The sequence below is a fragment of the Anarhichas minor genome, unplaced genomic scaffold (assembly GCF_050575085.1).
Source record: "Anarhichas minor isolate MPS153535 unplaced genomic scaffold, ASM5057508v1 ptg000025l, whole genome shotgun sequence".
In the NCBI taxonomy this organism is placed as follows: Eukaryota; Metazoa; Chordata; class Actinopteri; order Perciformes; family Anarhichadidae; genus Anarhichas; species Anarhichas minor.
In genome coordinates, this window is record NW_027466471.1 from 11,483,995 (window position 1) to 11,504,482 (window position 20,488).

The 20,488-nt window shown below is 39.2% G+C and overlaps 1 protein-coding gene across 1 annotated transcript; it reads left to right on the top strand.

Annotated features, from left to right (window-relative positions):
* The first annotated feature begins 5,893 nt into the window (after window positions 1-5,893).
* Window positions 5,894-19,551, top strand: LOC142957693 (sodium- and chloride-dependent GABA transporter ine). Its single transcript, XM_076099643.1, has 13 exons — window positions 5,894-5,999; window positions 7,199-7,333; window positions 10,704-10,914; window positions 12,283-12,415; window positions 13,042-13,176; window positions 13,767-13,870; window positions 14,620-14,744; window positions 16,320-16,432; window positions 17,456-17,596; window positions 17,757-17,856; window positions 18,029-18,129; window positions 18,217-18,384; window positions 19,438-19,551. The coding sequence occupies exons 2-13, from the start codon at window positions 7,207-7,209 to the stop codon at window positions 19,549-19,551; spliced, it is 1,572 nt and encodes a 523-aa protein (XP_075955758.1). The 5' UTR covers window positions 5,894-5,999; window positions 7,199-7,206.
* The last annotated feature ends 937 nt before the right edge of the window (window positions 19,552-20,488 follow it).

The window sequence follows — 20,488 nt, forward strand, 5'->3', positions numbered from 1 at the left end:
AGAAGAGCTGTAACAGGGAAGAGAAACAGAGCGGTCTATAGTTAATGTAATAAGGAGGATGTTGTTGATAAGTGAGAGAGCTTGAGATAGAGCTTGCACTCTTATCCCAAATTAGTTGACTTTACTAGAAAATTGCATGGAAACCCGTTGCCTCAAACCATTTAAGTTTTTACACATGGAGGAACTAAACAGGTCAAGTTGTGTTAACATAGAACCATGAATGGATGCAGTAGACATATTTAAATCCACATTAGTAATCTTTACTCAAAATCATTTGTTCACTTAAATTATTTATTTTCCTGAGTCTAAGTTGAATTAAATAACTATTTTAAGTTCAACATACATAAACATATCAAATCACGAATATAACATTATTTATTGCTACTTAAGATCATTAGTTAATTTAAGTAATGTCTTTTGATTTTGAGATTAAATGCATTGTTTCAACAAAATTGAATGGAAGGAAAGAAATTAAACAATACATTTTAATGTTCCAATGTGTTTATTGTTGCAAAACATTGCATTGTAACACTTCAAATGTTTTACTGCAGCAAAAAAGAAAACCTTTTGCAAAAACAAGTAAAAGCAGGCATTAGGACTGCTTGGTAAAAATTCCAACTTGTCTAGAGAAGGAATATCAACATACAGCATTACACAGTATCGGCGCCGTGTGAACGACTGGTCACAGACGGACAGGCACTAAAACTGGATGTGAACCTCTAAAATTTCAACTTGACTGGATGAGGACGGATGAATGGGTTAACCATACCAAGTCAACTGAACACTAATATGCAGTCCTGAGCAAACTGTAGAACACAAGTGGTGGAACATTCATGCTCCTCATTTAGCATAAGTCACTTCTAACATAATGTAAAATAACAAGTACCTGTTAAACATCTCCTTAGTATCATTGGTGACAAAGGGCAATGAAACCATGTGAGGCTTTTGTGTTGTACTTAAAGACTCGTTACGGTTTGGAGGGGCTAGTAGGGTCAAAATGGGGACATTAACAATATGCTGAATACAGAGGTGTAAAGTTGTAGTGACCTGATGCTGACTAAACAATAATGTTCCCTGCCTCAGTGTAGACCGGTGAGGTGGTTACATGTCATCATCGTTATGAAGATAGATAGCACCACAGGGCCGAGACTGATGATGTCACCAGTAGCAGCAGTAGAGCAGTCACAAGTGCCCGTCTGAGCATTTGAGTTTCAATAATACCCACGAGGTAGCAGACCCCAAGGTTGAGGTGTTTCTGCATATAAGACCTAAATATTAGTACAAAAATAGCACATGTACACTACCAAACTACAATCCTAATAATACACACGCACTGAAATGTAAATATTTGCATTCAGACAGGTAGAAAAAAAGAGGCTCTGCTAAAACATTTTTAAATGGCAGCATCTTACGTATTTTGAGTGTGTGTGTGTGTGTGTGTGTGGCCTCCTTAGAGACCACTTCATATATACGGACCTATATTCACCCCCTAGCTGCAGCTGCATGGTGCGCCATGGAAAAATCTAAAGCAGCCATGGCTTCTCACAGTATACTTGACATACATTATTTACATTGCAAGCTGGTCATTCAAGGTTTGTTAACTTGGTTTTAGTTCACTGCTGCCCAATGTGAGAAGTACCTGTTGGATGAACTGGGACGTGAGCGTCACAGACTTGGGGTAGTTGAGATGCAGTTAGTATGCGAGTCAAGTAAGCGGTTACTTACAAAGGCTGGTTTGTAGAAGTCTGTGGGATTGTCACCAAGGACAACAGTTGAATATCAGTTGGCTCTGTAGTCTTTTGGGGGGGGAAGCGACGACACAAGTTACATAGTTAGATGGACAAGAAAATGAACGAGAAAGCTGAACCAACCAACACAATTTCGATTGTATTGCACAACTAATACAGTAGAACTTTCTGTGGCATGTCACTACATCAGCTGTGAAAAACAATGCAAATGCATAATGGACATGTACCGACCGTGGTCTGTTGTGAAAGCTTTGTCAACAGCTTCCTCTTTTAGATATCTCGAAAAGACGAAAAATGTGCTCATCAATGCTTTCATAGAATTCCTGCTTGAGGTTCTTGCCCTCTATCCGGTTGAACTCCATGCACACCTGTAAAATACAGAGAATGCTCATCACATGTCAAGACTAAATAAGGATTGTTTGCATCTTTAAAAAAAAGAGCTGCTAAGTTGTGCTCCGACTGTTTCCCCAGATCATGAACCTCAGTAGCTTCACGAATGGAATCCTCACTGTCCTCTAAATCGGTGGCGTCATTTGGAGGTCCGTGTTCTTCTTGGGCCATTTCAATAGTTACACTAGCAGAGGCAGAATTTCTGTCTTGAACATCCTCCAATTATCTGTTCTGTGCTGTTTACCTCTATGTGCATTAAATGTGTACACAATTAAGCGAGTACACATTAGTATGAAAGTTACATCCGTTATATAGACAGTGGACTCTGTGATTAACTGTTAAATGTGTACTGCACAGGTGAGGGAAAAAAACTTCATCTGTGCGGGGTGCAGAAAAATCACTTAACTGCCAGTGAAAGGTTACTTGGGCAGTTTCACACAGTTGTGCATCTTGAGCTTTCTGGTGAATCTTAGATAGGTGGACCTTAAGGGCATGTAATGGGCCTGTCATGTTTAAACAGGGAACACCTTTTCCCAGTTATAAACTCACAATACTTCCACTTCATCTTCACAAGAACCTGTAAAAACAGAACATAGGAAAACTTTTAGCTCAACTTTCAGCTCAACAACCCAGTTGCAGTAACAGTACGCGGTCGGACGCAGCAGCCAGGACGAGCAGACTCCTTTCGACACTTCGCCATGCGCTGCCCACCGCACTTTTTCTTATTCGAGTGAATTTCAAATGGGCCCCTCCCTTTCAGAAATGTAACCTACTAAGTTATCTCTGCTAAACATGATCATTGCACTCAATATGTCAGCTGAATAGTGCAAACAACTAAATAGATTTAGTAATGACACTGCTGTTTTATAAAACATAAAAGCATAATTAATGAGCACTAAATCTGGGTTTACAGTGTGCATAAAGCAGAGATGGCCTCCTCTTTTGAACAATGTGTATATTTGACAATGAGTGGGACTTGTTTGCACAGTGTACATACTGAAATAAATGAAGACATATTGGACTTCTCTATACTCTACCGTGACAATGACATGACATACAGTAAGTGTTGACACTTCTTTTTAGTTACCTACAGTTTCCTCTTTGAGAGCTCCGTCAACTGACAGTTCGACCTTTTGCCTCAATGCCTGAGAGAGTTTCTATTGTGAGGGACTTAGTGCTGGTGCCACAGTCTGTCCACATATACCACAGCTTTTGCTGTAAGGCGTTTTGACCCCATTACCAAATAATGGAAGTGGCACCCACAGTCAAATTCATGGTTTCTAGTTTTGCCTTGCGTCTCCTCCCCTTTTTCCAGTCTTTCTTCTTTCATCAACCATAATCAAATTCTGTTTAGTAACTGTAACAAATAGATCATAGTGAACGCTGCTGATTACTGTATTATCACCATTATTTCATTGAATTCAGACCACTTTTACTAATCATTATTGTTACACTTATTTGATTAATACTATTTGTCTGGTATTATTATCGCTCTTATTAGTATGGCTATGATAAGGTGCCTGAAAAATAACATGCAATACGGCTAAACATTATTAAGCTAGAGGAAAGCCCCTCAAAAGTGCTTTCGTTTTTTAGATACCCGTACTGGACCTAGAACAAAGCACAACAATGTATTGCTTTAGGTCTCTCACATATGAAATGTATTATTGTATAAAACTATTAAGCTGCAAATGTAGATAAACTGACAGATATTGGAACACACATCATAAATAAAAATGAAGTGCAAAATAAAGCCAGGCTGAATGGGAATGAAACACTTGAACTTGTGTAGTTTCATGACAAGCTCTGATTGGTTCCAAGTTGTGTGACAAAGAGCAGAGAGTTCCTCTACATGTGTGAAAAACAGAAAGTGAATACTTCATGCAGTGACGAAATACATCTTCACTTCGAAAGAATCAAGCTGCATGCAACACAGGATGTGTTTAGGTTACCAGTTTTTCTTTTTTTGTCTTTCCTCATAAATTATATTCAACTTCTTGTGTACAAATTTGTTGTAGGGCTCCTATACCCTCCTTTAATTATTTACCCAATACTCAGACTAAAACCAGTACTCACCTGTGTTGTAACTGGCCCCAGCTTTTTTGTGTGACCGTTTCTTAGTTGTGATTTGATTAAACACAATACTTTAATTTTTGCTCATGGTGAACGTTCCTAAACTGGACTACATTTTGACACAGGGCAAAATCCTTTTTGCAATTCATCATATTGTGTACATACCGGTGCAGTTGTTTGTTTTGGCCACTTTGTAATCCAGGCTTGATATTTGCACATTTTGGGGGTAAAGTATTTATTCTCCCCCAAAAAAAACATTGTACGCAGAGTCATATATATGCCAACTCCAAAGTGCTGTTGATGATCACTGTGAAAAGTGCAACATAGGCCAACCTTTAAATGACCAAACACATTGTTACTGGATCAAATTGTGAGCGTCTCTTATGTCTATTGATCCAACCCTTGATCAATGTATATCTTTTTTAAAATCTTCAAATATTTTACATCTTCAGTTGGCTCCTGTGTTTTGCCCCTGTCAGATTAAGGCTGAACAATTATATTTAAAATGAATTAATGATGAATTAATTGGACAGTAGGCTATACTGTACACTTTTTCCTCTCGGACTCAGGCTGTTGTTTAAAGATAAATGTGCACAGTCCACATATTACACATTTACATGCATTAATAGCTCTACGTCAACTGGATTAAAATGGAGCCTCTGCCTTTTATTGACCTGTTGCCACGGTGAATCGTGGAGGTGGGCGCAGCGTGAGGTGCGACAGGCCGCAGCTGGATCACACTAAAGAAATGAAGCCCACGAGGAAGTGCAGTTCTCTAAATGACCAGTCAGGTCAACCTCCAAAGACACCCATGTTAAAAATACCCAACTTTACACCATAAATAAACATGCATGGTCTCTATAGCTAATATCCCAGTTCATGACAGCTGTACTTTATTTATCACACTCATTTAAATTCAATTGAGTTAAGCATAATTAAGGTCGTGGCCAGCATAACCCTGACCTGTCTCAGTTGTATACATCCATGCTTCGGCTCCTGCTATCCACCTCTTCCCATTTTCAGAGTGGTGTCATCGCTGTGGTCGCTCTGTTCTCACAGCCTATACTGCATAGCGGAGCTTTACGCATCAAGGCTTTTATTTTGAAGAGAGGTGTGCCTTCAGCTTGCTAACGTGACAGTGCTCAGAGCAGCAAGGATAAAAGAGTGCGCGTATGTTACAAAACATCGAGTTGGTTGAATAAGGAGGAAACGTGGTGGGCTTTGTACGTGCATGTCACCAGTCGTTGTGTTGTTGGATATCCTTGGCGCATATTATAGGCTTTCATTCAAAATTGATAATGAGTAACTAGATGTCCACAAAGGTCAGTGTCGCTCTGAGTCTGTAATGTGAGTAGACCATAGAACATATAGACTTTGTTTATTTGTTTATTTTTTTTTACCCTGGGACAATTATTCCGTCAGGGCCCATTGAACGGAATCGATGCTGTTGGTTTGGTTAACAGTTAACGGGATTGGTTATCTTTCGGATGTATGATACAGTGAAACGCTGCACCGGTAACCGTGTAAACGAAAAGTCGTCAAGGCCCTCCAATCGCTTTTAAACCACGATGGAGGTCATCGCCGGAGATCCAAAGACGCCCCCCGGTGAGGGAGATTATGCTCTGAACCCCTTAGATCTCAAAGTGGTCGCCGAGAGAACCGTGGGCGCAGAGGCGCAGAGACCCACATGGAGTGGGCGGCTGGACTTCATTCTGGCCACGGTGGGGTACGCGGTGGGACTGGGCAATGTCTGGAGGTTCCCCTACCTGTGCTACAGCAGCGGTGGAGGTAAGACTGTCTAAGAGGTCATGGAGGTTTGCTCTAATAATCCTGATCTGCAAGATCATTTATGGCAGGGAGACAGACATTTAAATGTTATACAAATGTATTTACAGTGGAATAGCCTTCTACTTTGCATAGGCTACTTGAGGGTGTTGCTGGACCAAAATTCAGAGGTGCTTCCAATATTTTGCCCCCCTTGTGTATGTATATATGGTATACAATATAGTGTAAAACACTACTTTTAATTATGACCTAAATAATAAACATATATTTCAATTTACACATTTCTGACAATGTCACCAAAAACGGAACATTACAAAAGGTTTATGGCTGAGCTGTTTGTATTGGCTTGCAATAGATTAAACGTGTGAACCTAATAAAGCGGCCACAGAGTGTATATTAAAAGTCATGATTAACAATCATGTACTTATAATAAGTCAAAGAAGGACATTAAGTTAAGTTATTTGTCTTACTATTCTGACCGCCCTGTTCAAAATGTTCCCTACCCAGCCCTAAAGAACAGTCACATGCAGGATGGATGGCTGATATCGACTCCATGAATGCCTTTTATAGAACAATCGTCCCAGTCATAACCACGCACAGTCATAATAACAACAGAAACTGCGACGTGTCCCCAACATGCTTTTATTTTAAATTCAAAATTGAAGCACATGTGTCAGTTGGGTGTTAATCTTTCATAACTAATAAAATTATTTTTTGTCATCCAACCAGCCAACCATTCTGTAAACCACTTGCTTTGCTCAGGTTTCTAGGTGCCTGGAGTCTATCCCAGCAGATATAAGCGAAATGAGGCAGGGTAAGCCTGTCCTAGAGGTAACACATCCAGTTATTCAATTCAGCACAGCATCTCGTGGCTGTTGTGAAACAAGAGCTTACGCAATAGATTGCCTTTCTTTTCACTGAATGACAGGTGTGGTTGTAGATCAACAAGCCTTCAATTTTAAATAAAGATGAGTAAGCTGATAAGGTATGAGTCTTCTTTCCGAGAATAAACAGTATATGTGTTTTTAGGGATTAGATTCATCAATTTAACAGACAAATTTGATAAGCAGAAACTGATTTGTTTTCTTTAATAAATAAAAAAAAGTCACTAAAAACCTGTTATAGAGTAAGTATGCTTTATTTAATCAGGTTTTACCAGTAGTATCAGCCACCCACTGTTCTTTCCTGTTCTTCTGGTTCAGGTGCCTTCATGATCCCCTATTTCACCATGATGTTCCTGTGTGGCATTCCTCTGCTCTTCATGGAGTTTTCCATTGGGCAGTACACTCGTTTAGGGCCAGTGCACGCTCTCGCCAAAATCTGTCCCTTGTTAAAAGGTGAGTGACTCTCCAGGCTCATCGGTGACGAGGATGACCATCTGAGGAATTTTCCTACAATTTCACATTTTTCAGTAGACAGACAATGTTTCTTGTTTGTTTCTCTCTTTTTGCTATTGAAGTATGTTTACAAAGTCTAGCCCATGATCAGCAGCATGTATCAGGCACAAATGATCAGACATGTATCCTTGTTATCTACATTTTAGAGAGTGGTAACTTTAATTATTGAACATCAAATAGTCCGAGAAATCCATACAGTATGTAAACGAAGAGGTCCATGTTTTTGAACTAGATTGTTCCTGAAGAGGGCAAATCCAGATCATTTCATTAGAGGCTGGTACATTTCTGTGTATTTAATATTTGCAGCAAACATGAAAAATAAATTATTAGACAAAACATAGGCAAAAGAGATGATTGATGTAGCTATGCAATAGCTGTCAACAACACAATTGTCTTTTTAAGGTGTGAGTTAGAAATAAAATTATTTGGGAAATAACACATATTCCCAAATAGATTGGGAAACTGTGTTGGTGTACCTACAGGCAGTCATGATGGCTTGATTAAATATAATACATTTACAGCACTAAACGTGATGTGAAAGTTAGCACCAGTAACTGTTAGTTGGACAAAAACCAGAGTGCATTTGCTGCTCCCATCAACAGGTGGTTGTCAGAACAAGGAGCAGGAAACGTCACATATGTGGTGACAGGTACATAAAGTAAAATCAAACAAACAGCAGTACTTTATGCACACTGTATCAAAATACAGATTTCAGTAGATCTGTCTATACGTGAGGAATTCAGTGTAATATTGCTGACACCCCTTTACCCTCTCAGGAGTAATGACAGGCATCTCTAAAGGCCGCTGTACTGTCCAGGACCCAAGACACCACAGTGTTTAGGGCGAAGTCGTTTGTAAGAACGGTTCTCGAGAAAGCTGCAAGCAGCAACACCCCAGACCGAGCATTCAGCCCGTACTGAAGGGGCAGGTTTTGAATGGCCACTGCATTAGTACTTCTGATTTACAGTACACATAGTTCGCACATTTTACATATTTCTGTTCTGTTATTCTGGGCTTGTTTTTGGTCCTGATGGTGTTTGTTTGTTTGGACACAAGACCAGAATTCACTGAAATCATCATTCAGCAATTCATACTAAACATCAGTGTTTTCTGTCTTCTTTTTCAAATGAATTGTCCTTTAATGTCTGATAAATGGATTGTTGTCACATGTTGATGGATGGGATCTTGTCAAGTGAACATTTCAATCACTGCTGTAATCACTGTTTTCTCTTTTTTTGTCTTGAGTCTTTAGCTTGAACATTTTAATCACACATCCTCTGGAATTGAACGAACATTAAAATGTGTATCAGTAAGAAAGAAATCATTAAATCAACCGAACCATGAACTGTATCCTTCTTTGATTTACCTGAATTATAATTAAATCAAATAAGGGTCACTGAAGTCCACGTTCGTTCTTTAAACTAATTAGTTGATTATTTAAAAGCTTACAGTGCCTATGAAATCATAGAGGCCAGGAGTTATTTGCAAAATTGTAAATCAATCATGATGATTGAAGTGACGTGTGTGGACCCAGAGAGCACTGGCAGTCAACCGGCTGATCACACAAGAGCCCAGCCATCAACAATCAATACTTATGGGTGTAAATTGGAAATGCTGTCTGTCTTGTTCTAACTTAAAATTTTTCTCCATAGTTTTCTTATCTCCTTAAAGACAGAGATTATCTACCCGGTCAAAACGTATGGGTCCTTCTCTTGATTTATCACTCATTTCTTCCTGGTTAATGCCTGGTTAAGGGCCAAAAGCAGGTAGTTTTTTCTCTATGTTCTTTTGAATTACTTTCCAGTGCAACTCAGTGCAGTTTGCTGTGATGTACATGTGATCTGTGATTTAGATGCTTTAGATATCTATCATAAATCAACAAATATGCCTGTGCCTAATTCACTGCAGTATGCTTAATCATAGCATACAAATGTATGATTTTAATTGGTTAAATTTGCTGCCATTATTTAGTTGATTGTCTCGTTTGTCCCTGTAAGGGTATCTAGTGGTCACGGGAGGCACGACAGCTTAATAAACTAATGAAGAAGAGTCAGAAGAGGATAGCTCAAACTGATTCCCTCTATCTTTGCCTGCTCTGCCTCGTTTTTTGACTCCAGCAGACTGATATGTTTTGGCAGTTGAAAATGACTTCACCACTTAGAGTGTGTCTGGTGCACCAGTGGAGCAGTCAGCCGCCATGTAAGCTAGATTTGTAGAGTGAAAGAGGCAAACGGGCAATAACAATGGAAGGAACGCTTAACGTGGACCATACAAAGTGGTTCTATAGCTGATCCTGGAGCTCAGGCGGGGTTTCCTTTTGTTCGGTGGTTATGACTACACAGAGCTGTTTGATCAGATAGAGATAGATAGAGCATGGCATTCCAGTCTCCAACCAGTAGAAAAAAATGTTTTTTAGGAAGCAAAGTTTTGATATTCTGCTAAAAATCAGAGAGCCATTTCCTTCAAAGACAGTGTTGCCGTCAGCGGGAAAACATTTCTCTACCATTCTCAAATTACAAAGATGGCAATGATAACATGAGGCAAAATATCAAGAATGAGGATAGTAATAACAAATAGCAAACAAATAGTTTGACATCTCTGGAAATGAGCTCATTCGCTTTCTCGTTGGGAGTTAGATGTGAAATCTATGCCTTTCTACCCCAGTGTGGTAAATATGTAGCTGGGGCTAGCAGCCAGTTAGCTTTGCTTAGCATCAAGACTTGAAACAGCTTGACTGAGAGCGTGACTCTACAAAACATAATGTGTATAAACGACCATTTGCTGTTACAAGGGGGTTATGTGCTGAACACATATTTTCTTTATACATTTCTTCTTTGTGTTAAGATGTAGCAAATCGGATATTACATGTAGATTAGTGAGTTTATAATGTGCTGGTTGGCAGAACTGTTTCTGTGCTAAGCTAGGCTACCCTGCTGCTAGCTCCAGCTAAATATTTACCAAACATGAGAGACTTTCACAGCGAGTCAGCAAATACGCACATTTGTTTATGTACCTCTTCCTGCTCTATTTAAGATTAGGATTTTTAGCTGAGTCATTGCTCTGAATTCCCCAAACTGAAATCTGATGCACAGCTAAGAACCACAGGTGTTAAAAGCCTGAATAATGTACATCTGTAACCTGCAATACTGGCTCTTCTCTGTTGTCTCTGTTTATGTGAGATGTAGTCTGTACCCGGAACTTTGATCCTAGGCACGAATAATTGAAACAGGAATATTTTATAACAGATGGCATGATTTCTGCGGAGTCGTCTCTCACGTTGTGTCCTCCCTCCCTACGTGTCACTCTGCAGGTGTTGGCCTGGCCACAGTTGTTATCTCCTTTGTGTTCTCCACGTACTACAATGTGCTCATGAGCTGGGCCCTTTACTATTTCTTTAACTCGTTCGGAGCGACCCTCCCCTGGACGTCCTGCAACAACACCTGGAACGCTGTCGGAAACTGTTCCAGTGGTTTCGCCGGCAACAGCACACACCTGCAGTCGGCCAGCCAACAGTTCTTTGAGTGAGAATAGTTCACTGCATTTCATCTCTATATGTACACTATTAATGTCAACACTCCAGCTGTTTTTATATTTACACTGTACAGCCCTCATTCAAATAGTGTTTCTCTTCAAGGCACTGAAAACTTTTCTCAATCATCTTCTCACTGTGAAGCGATGTTGGTTCACTTTTCTGAGAGGTTTATGGATTTGTTTTTGTTTGTGCCCTTCTCGTTGCTCTGAAGTGTTTGGGGCTGACCAAACATCACCCACACAGTCCCGATGAAGCAGATTAGCTAAGCTTTCCCTTTGTCCTCTGTTGAATTTGACACATCAGACAAACATTTTCAAAATGACAAAATAAATCACTGCGGTTTCTAGACAGCTTCAAGTCATTCAAAATTATGAGTTTCCAAAAACTTCCACAAGCCAGCAAGTTCTGGTTTTGCCTATTTATAATAAAAGTTAGTCTCTCCAGAGCTAGAAAGGCTACCAATGCCTTTAACAGTATTCTAATAGATAGTTAAAATTAAGTTCAATGTGTATTTTCCCAGTACACAAAGTTTCGCTTGTAAAGTAATTTCCTTTCCAACTATAAAGGTTTCTCTAGCTTTTAAGCCCTGGCTGAAGAAGAGCAGTGCTTAAAGAGGAAGCCCTGATGTTGATATCTGCCCAATAGACACCCACGCTGGAAAGGGAGCCACAGAGAAATAATACATTGCTGATCTTAACTGGGCAGCCCAGTAATATCATTGTAAATTGGGGAGTGGAAGCACTCCTCTTTCATTTGGTAAAACAATAATAGCCTTAGTTGGAGTCCAGCCTTTTTATTATTCCAGATAAATTAGTTCAATCAATCATTATTATTATGAAAACAGTGTTAGGTAGATAAAACGGAAGTGATTGAAAAAGATTTTTGGTATATTTATTTGACCAATCATAGATAGAGGCGTTTGGGTCCATTGGTTTATTATTTATTTATTCACTTTTTCTACCAAGGAATCATCATTTATTGTTTCACCCCAAGACACATCTTCACCTCTATGTATGTAAAACCTTCCTCAGAAGTTGTGAATGGCAAAGAAAGCTATGTGATGGTCATGACCACCTACAGTTATACCTGCGATGCCTTCATGAGCCCTTATGGCCGTAGCCTAAGGCTCAATAGCTAATACAATTACAGCCCTGTCTGGTTGAACATTGGAGACTAAATGGTTTAGAAACATTACTATTGTACTACTATTGCTCGTCTTTGTTTGTTTAACTATCAACAAGCAAGAGCTAATTATGTTTTAGTTTTCTTAAAGTTTAAATTTTCAGGGGCTTTAAGGATACACTAATGGGGATCACTTGTTATTTGTATTTTCATGCTTCTTTTTCCTTTTTTCTAGTCACAGCCTTCTGCAGAAAACCAGTGGCATTGAAGAATCTGGTGGCATTCGCTGGGAACTCTTCGGCTATCTAATTCTTTCCTGGGTCATCGTGTATTTATGCATATTTAAAGGAATCAAATCCACTGGCAAGGTCAGAAGATTTGTTTATGCACAGTGGCAATTCTGCTTAATGTTGTAGCAATGTTGTAATGTCACAGTCTTTGTTTGAAAACCATCTCTCCTCTGACATTTTGTCACAGTTGATGTTAGTAGTTCAGCAATGTCAGAGATAAAGACAAGGAGGTTTTTAAGCCAATGTGATCATTTTTGTGCTGATCACAGGGTTATAGTTTGTAGTTTATCGTCTATAGGCTAAGTCATTTTTCTTTTTTTCCAGAATGAAATTTTAAAAAAGTGTTTACTCCGGAAAGTGTTTGTACCGTCCACTTTTTTTTAATGCATCATATTCTGTTATGAGTTTTTGTATTATACTCATGAAGAGGATAAATATACTTTTGTGTAAAAACACACAAGACAAGCTTTAGATGCAAAACAAACATGTTTGCTCAGCTAATTCAGAATCAGAACACGATGAAATGAAACAGAGAAGAGCTTTGGAATTGGATATGCTCCCAACATACATGTTAGATACTGTGCAGTAATTCATCAACTGTAAAGTTTTGACCTAACTTAATAATGTGACCTTAAGATATTCCCTTGAATGACCCAAACCCACACATTGATCAGTGTCTGCTTCTCACTTTCTGTGTCACACAGGTTGTGTATTTCACCGCTGTATTTCCGTACTTCGTCCTGTTTGCCCTGCTCATCAATAATGTGCAGCTTCCTGGAGCCAAGAATGGTATCCTCTACTTTGTGACGCCTGTCTGGGGCAAACTGTTTGAAGTAAAGGTGAGACTCTGTTAATGAATGGGTGAAAATAGTAGAATAACTTGTACGATTCAGGAGATCATTGCAGCAATGAACTCAATGAACAGGACATCTTAGACAGTGAAGAGTTTGGTTTTGAAGATTTTAGGAACCGCTGCCAGAATAAAATTTCAGGACAGAAAGCGTAACTAGATCCAGAGCAGGGGCTTCAGATCTCTCTCAATGGCCTGGACCGGCTACAGCTGGGTCTTTCTTGACCACTCAAAAGTACAAGAACAAGTAAGCTGGATGCCTACTAAACGTAGGTTGAGTAGAGTAAATGTAAACAGCAGTGATCCTGCTCATTGAAAAATGAACACACATATTTAAAGCGTGATTTCAGATCTTAGATCTCTCGCTAACATTAAATATTCATGAGTAAATGTGCAATCAAACGCATTTGAAAAAGTTGAAGTTCAGAAAAAACCCCACTAAAACCCACTTGAAAAATGTTTTTGCTCTCGGAGGAACCCATCACTCATGGTGAAAGCTGATCATAGTTTAAAAAACTAAATTCAATGAAACTACACAGAAGGTGATCGTGTTCCTGCTCTTCTTTCTCTCCACCATAGGTCTGGGTTAATGCCGCTGCTCAGGTGTTTAACTCTATCGGAATAGCATTTGGCTCCATGATTTCGATGGCTAGTTACAACAAGTTCAGCAACAACATTATGAGGTAAAGATTTAAAACTCTCTGTCTGGAAAAGCTGTACTGTGTCTTTGAATGTGAATATCAACTGTGTTGGTTTCTTATTTGTTCCCTCAGTGTACATATTAGAGCACCATCACAAACCTCCAAAAATACAACTGATTCACTTGACTGAAAATACAATCAATATTTAGCCTACAAGTTACTCCAAGACCATCCACTATAAACCTGACAATGTGCTGCGAGTTGAACACGAGTGCTCTCAGTTGTACTGCAGCAGAAGAAGGCAAATTGTTTATTAAATAAGCCTTTTTGGTCTTCTTTTTCCACATTTGCTGTGATGATTTTGTTGCTATATCTTCAGCTGCTCTCTAGAAAGGTTACTCCCATCCTGCAGAGACCTGGAATGAACCCTGCCTGCTAGACTCAATTACATCCACACCTACGACCAGAGAGAAATGAAGAGTTACTGGTTTCATTTAGAATAAGAGGGGTGTTTTAATGCAGGATATGGCCTCAGCTTCTCTGTGGGATGTGGAAAACATTATACCAGAAACCCTTAAATGCCCTACATTATGTACCTGCCAGAGACACTTTTTATTTTCATTTAAAACATTTTACAATAATTTCTGACAAACTAAGAGCTTGTTGCTCCAGTATAAAGCTTCAGACTATTGTCTTGATGATCAAATGGCTGCTTCATAGTACCTTTGTTTTCACTGCCTAAATGCTGTAAATGCACTAACATTGTTTATTCCGTCCTCTTTCTTTCCCAGGGACGCTTTAATTGTATCAATTGCCAACTCATTCACTAGTATCCTGGCTGGCTTTGTGATCTTCTCAGCTATTGGCTACATGGCTCATATACATAACCTCCCAGTGGATAACATAGCTACAGATGGTAAGCATCAAGCCCAGAAAGAGCATTGCACCACAATCTCATAGCTGTGTTATATTTTGGACTTGATGTGATGTATACAATTATCTTCTTTTCATGGACAAATAAGTCACATATATCAAGATATGCACATCTGTTTTTGAGATATGAAGTGTGCAGGTCACTCAGGGATATTTTGTGGCAGTATACAATTTCTTAAAGCGACACTCCACTTATTTTATAGATGAAATTCAGTTTACCAATGTTGAGGAGTAGCACTCAGCCTGTTGTACAATGTCTTCTGTGGCTGTGGAGAAGCTTTATAAGTAAAACTAAAATATATCCTGATGATGTCATTAGAGTAAAGCCTGCATTACAAATAGGATGTGTAGGGTTTAAACGTACTATTAATTTGCATTATGGGAATTGTAGAATCCAGTGTTTTGGAGCTTGTTCCATACTAGAGACGAAAAGTAAGGATATCGCCGCCTTTTCTGCCTCAACTTTAATCTGTCTCTTGTTTGTTTCACAGCCATTCTAAACCGCTAAAGCACACCTTTAGCTGTTAGGACTGTAGCCATGTGTAGCTGCAACATCAACACAACTTTATTAAGTGTGTGTGTGTACTGTAGTGATATGTAAATCCCTTGATTGAAGATGCCAGATGTCTGGATCAGCAGTGAGTTGAGATAAGGTTTTAAGTTACCTGAATGAAAAAACAACAACAACAAAAAACGGAGGGAGTTTTGGCTTCAGTAACCAAATGCTCGTATAACATCGGAGCAGGAACTCTCTCAGTTAAGCAATGCATTATTAAAAACAGAGACAACTTTTGTTCCGCCCCTGGTTCAGATCAGGATCCTGTGAGGTGATTAAAACACTGTGGCAGCTCTAATTGCTCTGTGGGATGACAGCTACCGTCCCGAAAACATGTTTTGCTGATCACTGTTTACATTTCCTTCAAAAGAGCAATGTTTCATACGCACTCGTAGACATGGTTGGCCAATCCCTGTATTTTCTGTATTCCTTTCTGCATCTTCTCAAAAGTAATATCTCTAAATCATTTCAGTGTTTGAGTTTCAGGACAATAACCCCTGAAATTCTCTGCATACATTATTTACAAGGTAATACAAGGTTCCTCCACTACACGCCATCATTCATTCTTTGTTAACATTAGAGCTCAACAAAGTATTATTTGGTCTCGTCACATTGTCCCTCCATGACGTAGTATCCCATAGTGCTCTTTAACACCTTGTGTCTGGCAGCCTTAATGAACTGACTGCTACTGGTATATAACATATAACATATACCAGTATCTTATTCAACCAGTACTTGAAAAAATGAGTGGTTGTGAAGACAATTGTAGCTGTAATTATATTAGTCAAATTGCATTTCACCGGTTCAACTGTTGAAAAAACGTTCATCCCAACTGGTAAAGGTTTAGCTTTTGGTAAGCTGCAGATAGATGTAATATCTACTTTGTTTAATCTGTGTAAAAACTAAAGTGTACTTCTTGGCAGCTACCAGCTGAATTTGTGTATATTTCTGTACATTTGCATCTTTCAGTATTAACAACACCTTAACTGTATCATGTTTCAGGTCCTGGTTTGGTGTTTGTTGTGTACCCTGAAGTCCTCTCCACCATGCCCGTCTTTCAGCTGTGGGCCCCTCTGTTCTTCTTTATGCTGCTGTGTCTGGGCCTGGACAGCCAGGTAAACATCTCAAACACTCATAAACACAGGGACTTGGCTTTAGTTTGTCTGGAGGAAAGGAAAAACTGATATTTTATTTACTTAACTAAGGTAGTCAAAGCAATTACAGAAGATTTCTACTCGCTTTTCTCAACTGTGCACATTCAGACTAACCATTTCTCAGTAGCCGTTTTACATAACCGTGGCCACCTTTTGGCCATGGACATGATTACTCACTTACAATTTAGGAGGATTGTGTCATCAAAATAAAGTGAAATAAATGTAAAAATCTACATTAAAATGACTGTGGTTAGCTTTAGTTTCCCCCCCCTGTATTTCTACTGGTACAATAAATTCAAATGTATTCCTTTCCCAGATCTGACAAGCTGAGGACTTATGTAGTCAGGCTACATATTGGTACAATGATAGTTAAGTATAATAGATAGTACAATCTTTTAGGTGATTTAGGTGATTGATATCTCATTTTGCTCTATGCTAAAAGATGAACACATCATCCAACCAGACCAAATAACAAGCGTCTACAGCCATGCTGCTAACGCCTCTGTGAGTCTGCACACATGCACAGCTGTGCTTTGAGCTAATATGCTAACATGACATGCTAACATGCTCACAACAACAATGCTCAACAAAGTGCTAGCACCATCTTAGTTTAGCATGTTAGCATGTTCACATTTGCTAAGCATAACTAAATGAAATCCCAGTTTTGCAGGTATTTGGTTGTAAGTAGGCTACTTGAGAAATTTAATTTTGTAGTGATGATGGTCAAAATGAGCTGTCCATCTGACCATTTATATTTAAAACAACTCCTTTCATGATACGGCTAAATACACTTTCTTTTTTTAACTCCTTGCACATTCAACTCTGTCGTCATAGTTATCCAGCTCTTTGCACAGCCTCATAATTACACCCCCAAACAAAGATGCCAGAATGTCTCAAAGGCATAACAAGTCAAGAGGAAACCGCATTGTTTTACACAGGGATTACTATTTTAAAAACGCAGCATGTGTTTTCTGTGTGCCGCAGTTTGCCAACGTTGAGGTGGCTATAACGTTCATAAAAGATGAGTTTGGCCCCCAAGTTCTGCGTTTCCTAAAGAGAGAGGAGCTGCTGACCCTGGTTATGTGCATCGTTGGCTTTATCCTGGGGATTCCTCATGTAACCAAGGTACAGTATATTTCACAGCAAAACTCTTTTACTTGTGAGAGTAACATATCTGAGGATATTTGGTAGCCTACATGTGGCAACAGTTGTGTCACTGATAGTCTAGTCATTCTGGTCTTCCCCTCTCTCTCTCTCTCTCTCTCTCTCCTCCCCCCCTGCACAGGGAGGCATCTATGTGTTTCAGCTGATGGACCACTACACCGCTGTGGTCTCCCTCATGTTCCTGGCTTTCTTTGAAATTGTCGCTGTGTGCTGGATCTTTGGTAAGATCCAACATAATGTTCAAAATAAGAAGTCATGTTTATGGTTTTAGACTTTGCTGTGGCTGGTTAACTATTTAAACTGAATTCTAAACGTCTTTCATATCCGCAATAGGAGGAAATCTGTATTAGTAGTTATCTCAAGTGTTTAGTCAGCTCTTTTTCTTTCCATCAGGTGTCCCACGGCTCTGCCTAATGGTCAAGAGGATGCATGGAAAAACTCCAAACATCTACTTTCGTGTGTGTTGGCTGCTGCTGTCTCCTCTATTGGTGCTGGTGAGGTTTGAAGAGGATTATCTGAACAATAATATTAATCATAATGGTTATTTCATTAAATTTGAAGACTATCCTTTTCCTACATAGTGTATACTGATCTTCAGCATCGTCCAATACACTCCTGCTCACTATGGGAAGTACACATACCCAGGGTGGGCTGAAGGGGTGGGCTGGGGCGTCTCACTGGTCTCCATTGTGTGGATCCCGCTCGGAGCCATTCAAGAGATCTGTAGCCACAAAGGCTCACTTCTACAGGTGAGTTCAAGACTCATTATTCAGACAAATAAATGAAGCATGTGGATAGTGTTGGAGTTTGATTCATCATAAATAGTACCATCGATTAGATCTATTTATTTAATTATATCTAAATGTTTAAAATTCACATATATGACATCGGCCAAGTCTCTTGGGGAAAGATGCTCGGGCTGTGATAGAAGGGGGGAGCTGTGCTGGGCTCGACAGGAAAAGTCTTTCAACTCCCACGAGAAAGATAGAGCTGACTATGACAAACTGGTACATGCAATACACACATTAGAATCCATACGAACATCACTCACACCCACATGACAGGGAAAGTGACACACTCTGTGATTTACTGGGTTTGATTGGAAACTATTGACGTGTGAAAGGAAACGGAGGAAGAGCTTAAAAGGGAAAAGGCGATGTCAGCCACACTATATAAGACGATGTAAAGAACAGAATAAATCAGTTGCTGTCTGGAGAGCAACTCGGGTGGAATTATTTGTTGAAGAGTAAACTCTACTGCATCGAACTCTGAATCCAGTGCTTTCTTCAAAGTTCATCGGGACACCAATCGGTGTTAAGTATAGAATAAGAATAGTGTTGGAGCATCAGTTTAGACTTTATCAACTGGCCCAGTCTGAACTTCTTTTGTCAGACAATAGCTCTTCAGGTGCTTCTCTGCCATTAAACAAGTCTTAATGTTTGAAACCATGCTAGCGGTAACGTATATACAGCTGAGGCTGATGTGAATCTCATTTGTTGTGCAGGTATTTGGTCACAAACCAAAATCTTGAACAAAATTTTATTTTGTCCAGGTGGTGACGCAAGACATTTCACGATAAAACAAAAAATGTAAACCTCATGGTGTTAACTAGAATAACACACAGAAGACAGTTGACCCCATCCTCTGGGGTTCATGAATGTCTCTACAAAATATCATGGCAATCCATCCTCGTTGATATTTGAGTCTATTCTAGTCTCTTTGTGCCTGAGCTGTCCAGATGTGCTTGAATGATTATTTCTGAAAAGGTCTGTTTCTAAAGTGTTGCCTTCTCTAACCCTCAGCGACTTAAAACAGCTATCATTTCCACAATCGACCTGGATGCTGACGATCCTTTGCTGCAAAAACAAAACCTCGAAAACCCGGCGTCGGAAACTTTGTTTACTTCAGTGGCATGACAAAGCCAAGTCTGTGCGTCTCTGCATACCAAACCCGGTGGAAGGGTTTTTAACCAAAGGTACTGTTTAGTTGTGGAATGAAACATATTTACACTGAAATACACAATCTTTAAGTTTCTATCATAAAACTATAATTTTATCCTATTTGTTCTACCAAAGAAGAGCTTCGTTACTGCATCTTAAGCCTTCTGCACATGTGTAGTGCTTTAACAAGCTGCAGTTGACTTCAATAGCATAACTTTTTTTTACCTTGTACAAAATATATAATGAAAATCTGAGATGTTGTCCACCAAATAAAAGGTTAATTTAAATTAATTTAATTTGAACCAAAGATTGAACTTTAAATTATTATTATTTTCCTCCCTTTGGTTGATTAATCAGTAAAAAATGCCTGGTGTATGCAGTGTTGTTTCCTATTGAAATGTGTAAATAAGAGTGTATTGTGTATCTATGGTAGAGGTTATTAGAGGCGTATTAACCCTTTTAGCAAAATTTAGCTGGAGACCAAATCCTTGCAGGCCACTGAAATGCAGCCTTTGGCCGAGTTATGTTGCCTTTAAACCCCTAAAACTGTACGTTTTATTGTTCAATGCAGCGTTCAGGCAATCCTTTTCTTTTCGTAAAGTGAGTACTTTGCTTGGTTTTGGTGGTCAGCACCTGGAATGGCCCAATAAAAACATGGCAATGTGTAATAGAAACTGAACATAACCTCTCCACTGTTTGTTGTTGATGGCAGCCTGACATGTTGTTAATCCGAAGACATAACGGAAAAAAATGATGAAGGTCAATGTATAAATGTGCTTATCTTTAGATTGGTTACCCTTTAACACTGTTGCTGGTTGTCTTGTGAAACAGCGATCTGTTCCAGTTTGTCACTGTATTTTACACGTCAGCTGCCAGTACAAACTTCTTGTTTCTACTTTATGATTGACGTGGA

Excerpts from the sequence above, each read along its gene's own strand:
- LOC142957693 (XM_076099643.1), top strand. The coding sequence starts at position 7,207 with ATGATCCCCTATTTCACCATGATGTTCCTGTGTGGCATTCCTCTGCTC. Across the intron at positions 14,745-16,319 it reads GGATAACATAGCTACAGATG|GTCCTGGTTTGGTGTTTGTT; the intron begins GTAAGCATCAAG and ends ATCATGTTTCAG. Across the intron at positions 16,433-17,455 it reads GTCTGGGCCTGGACAGCCAG|TTTGCCAACGTTGAGGTGGC; the intron begins GTAAACATCTCA and ends TGTGTGCCGCAG.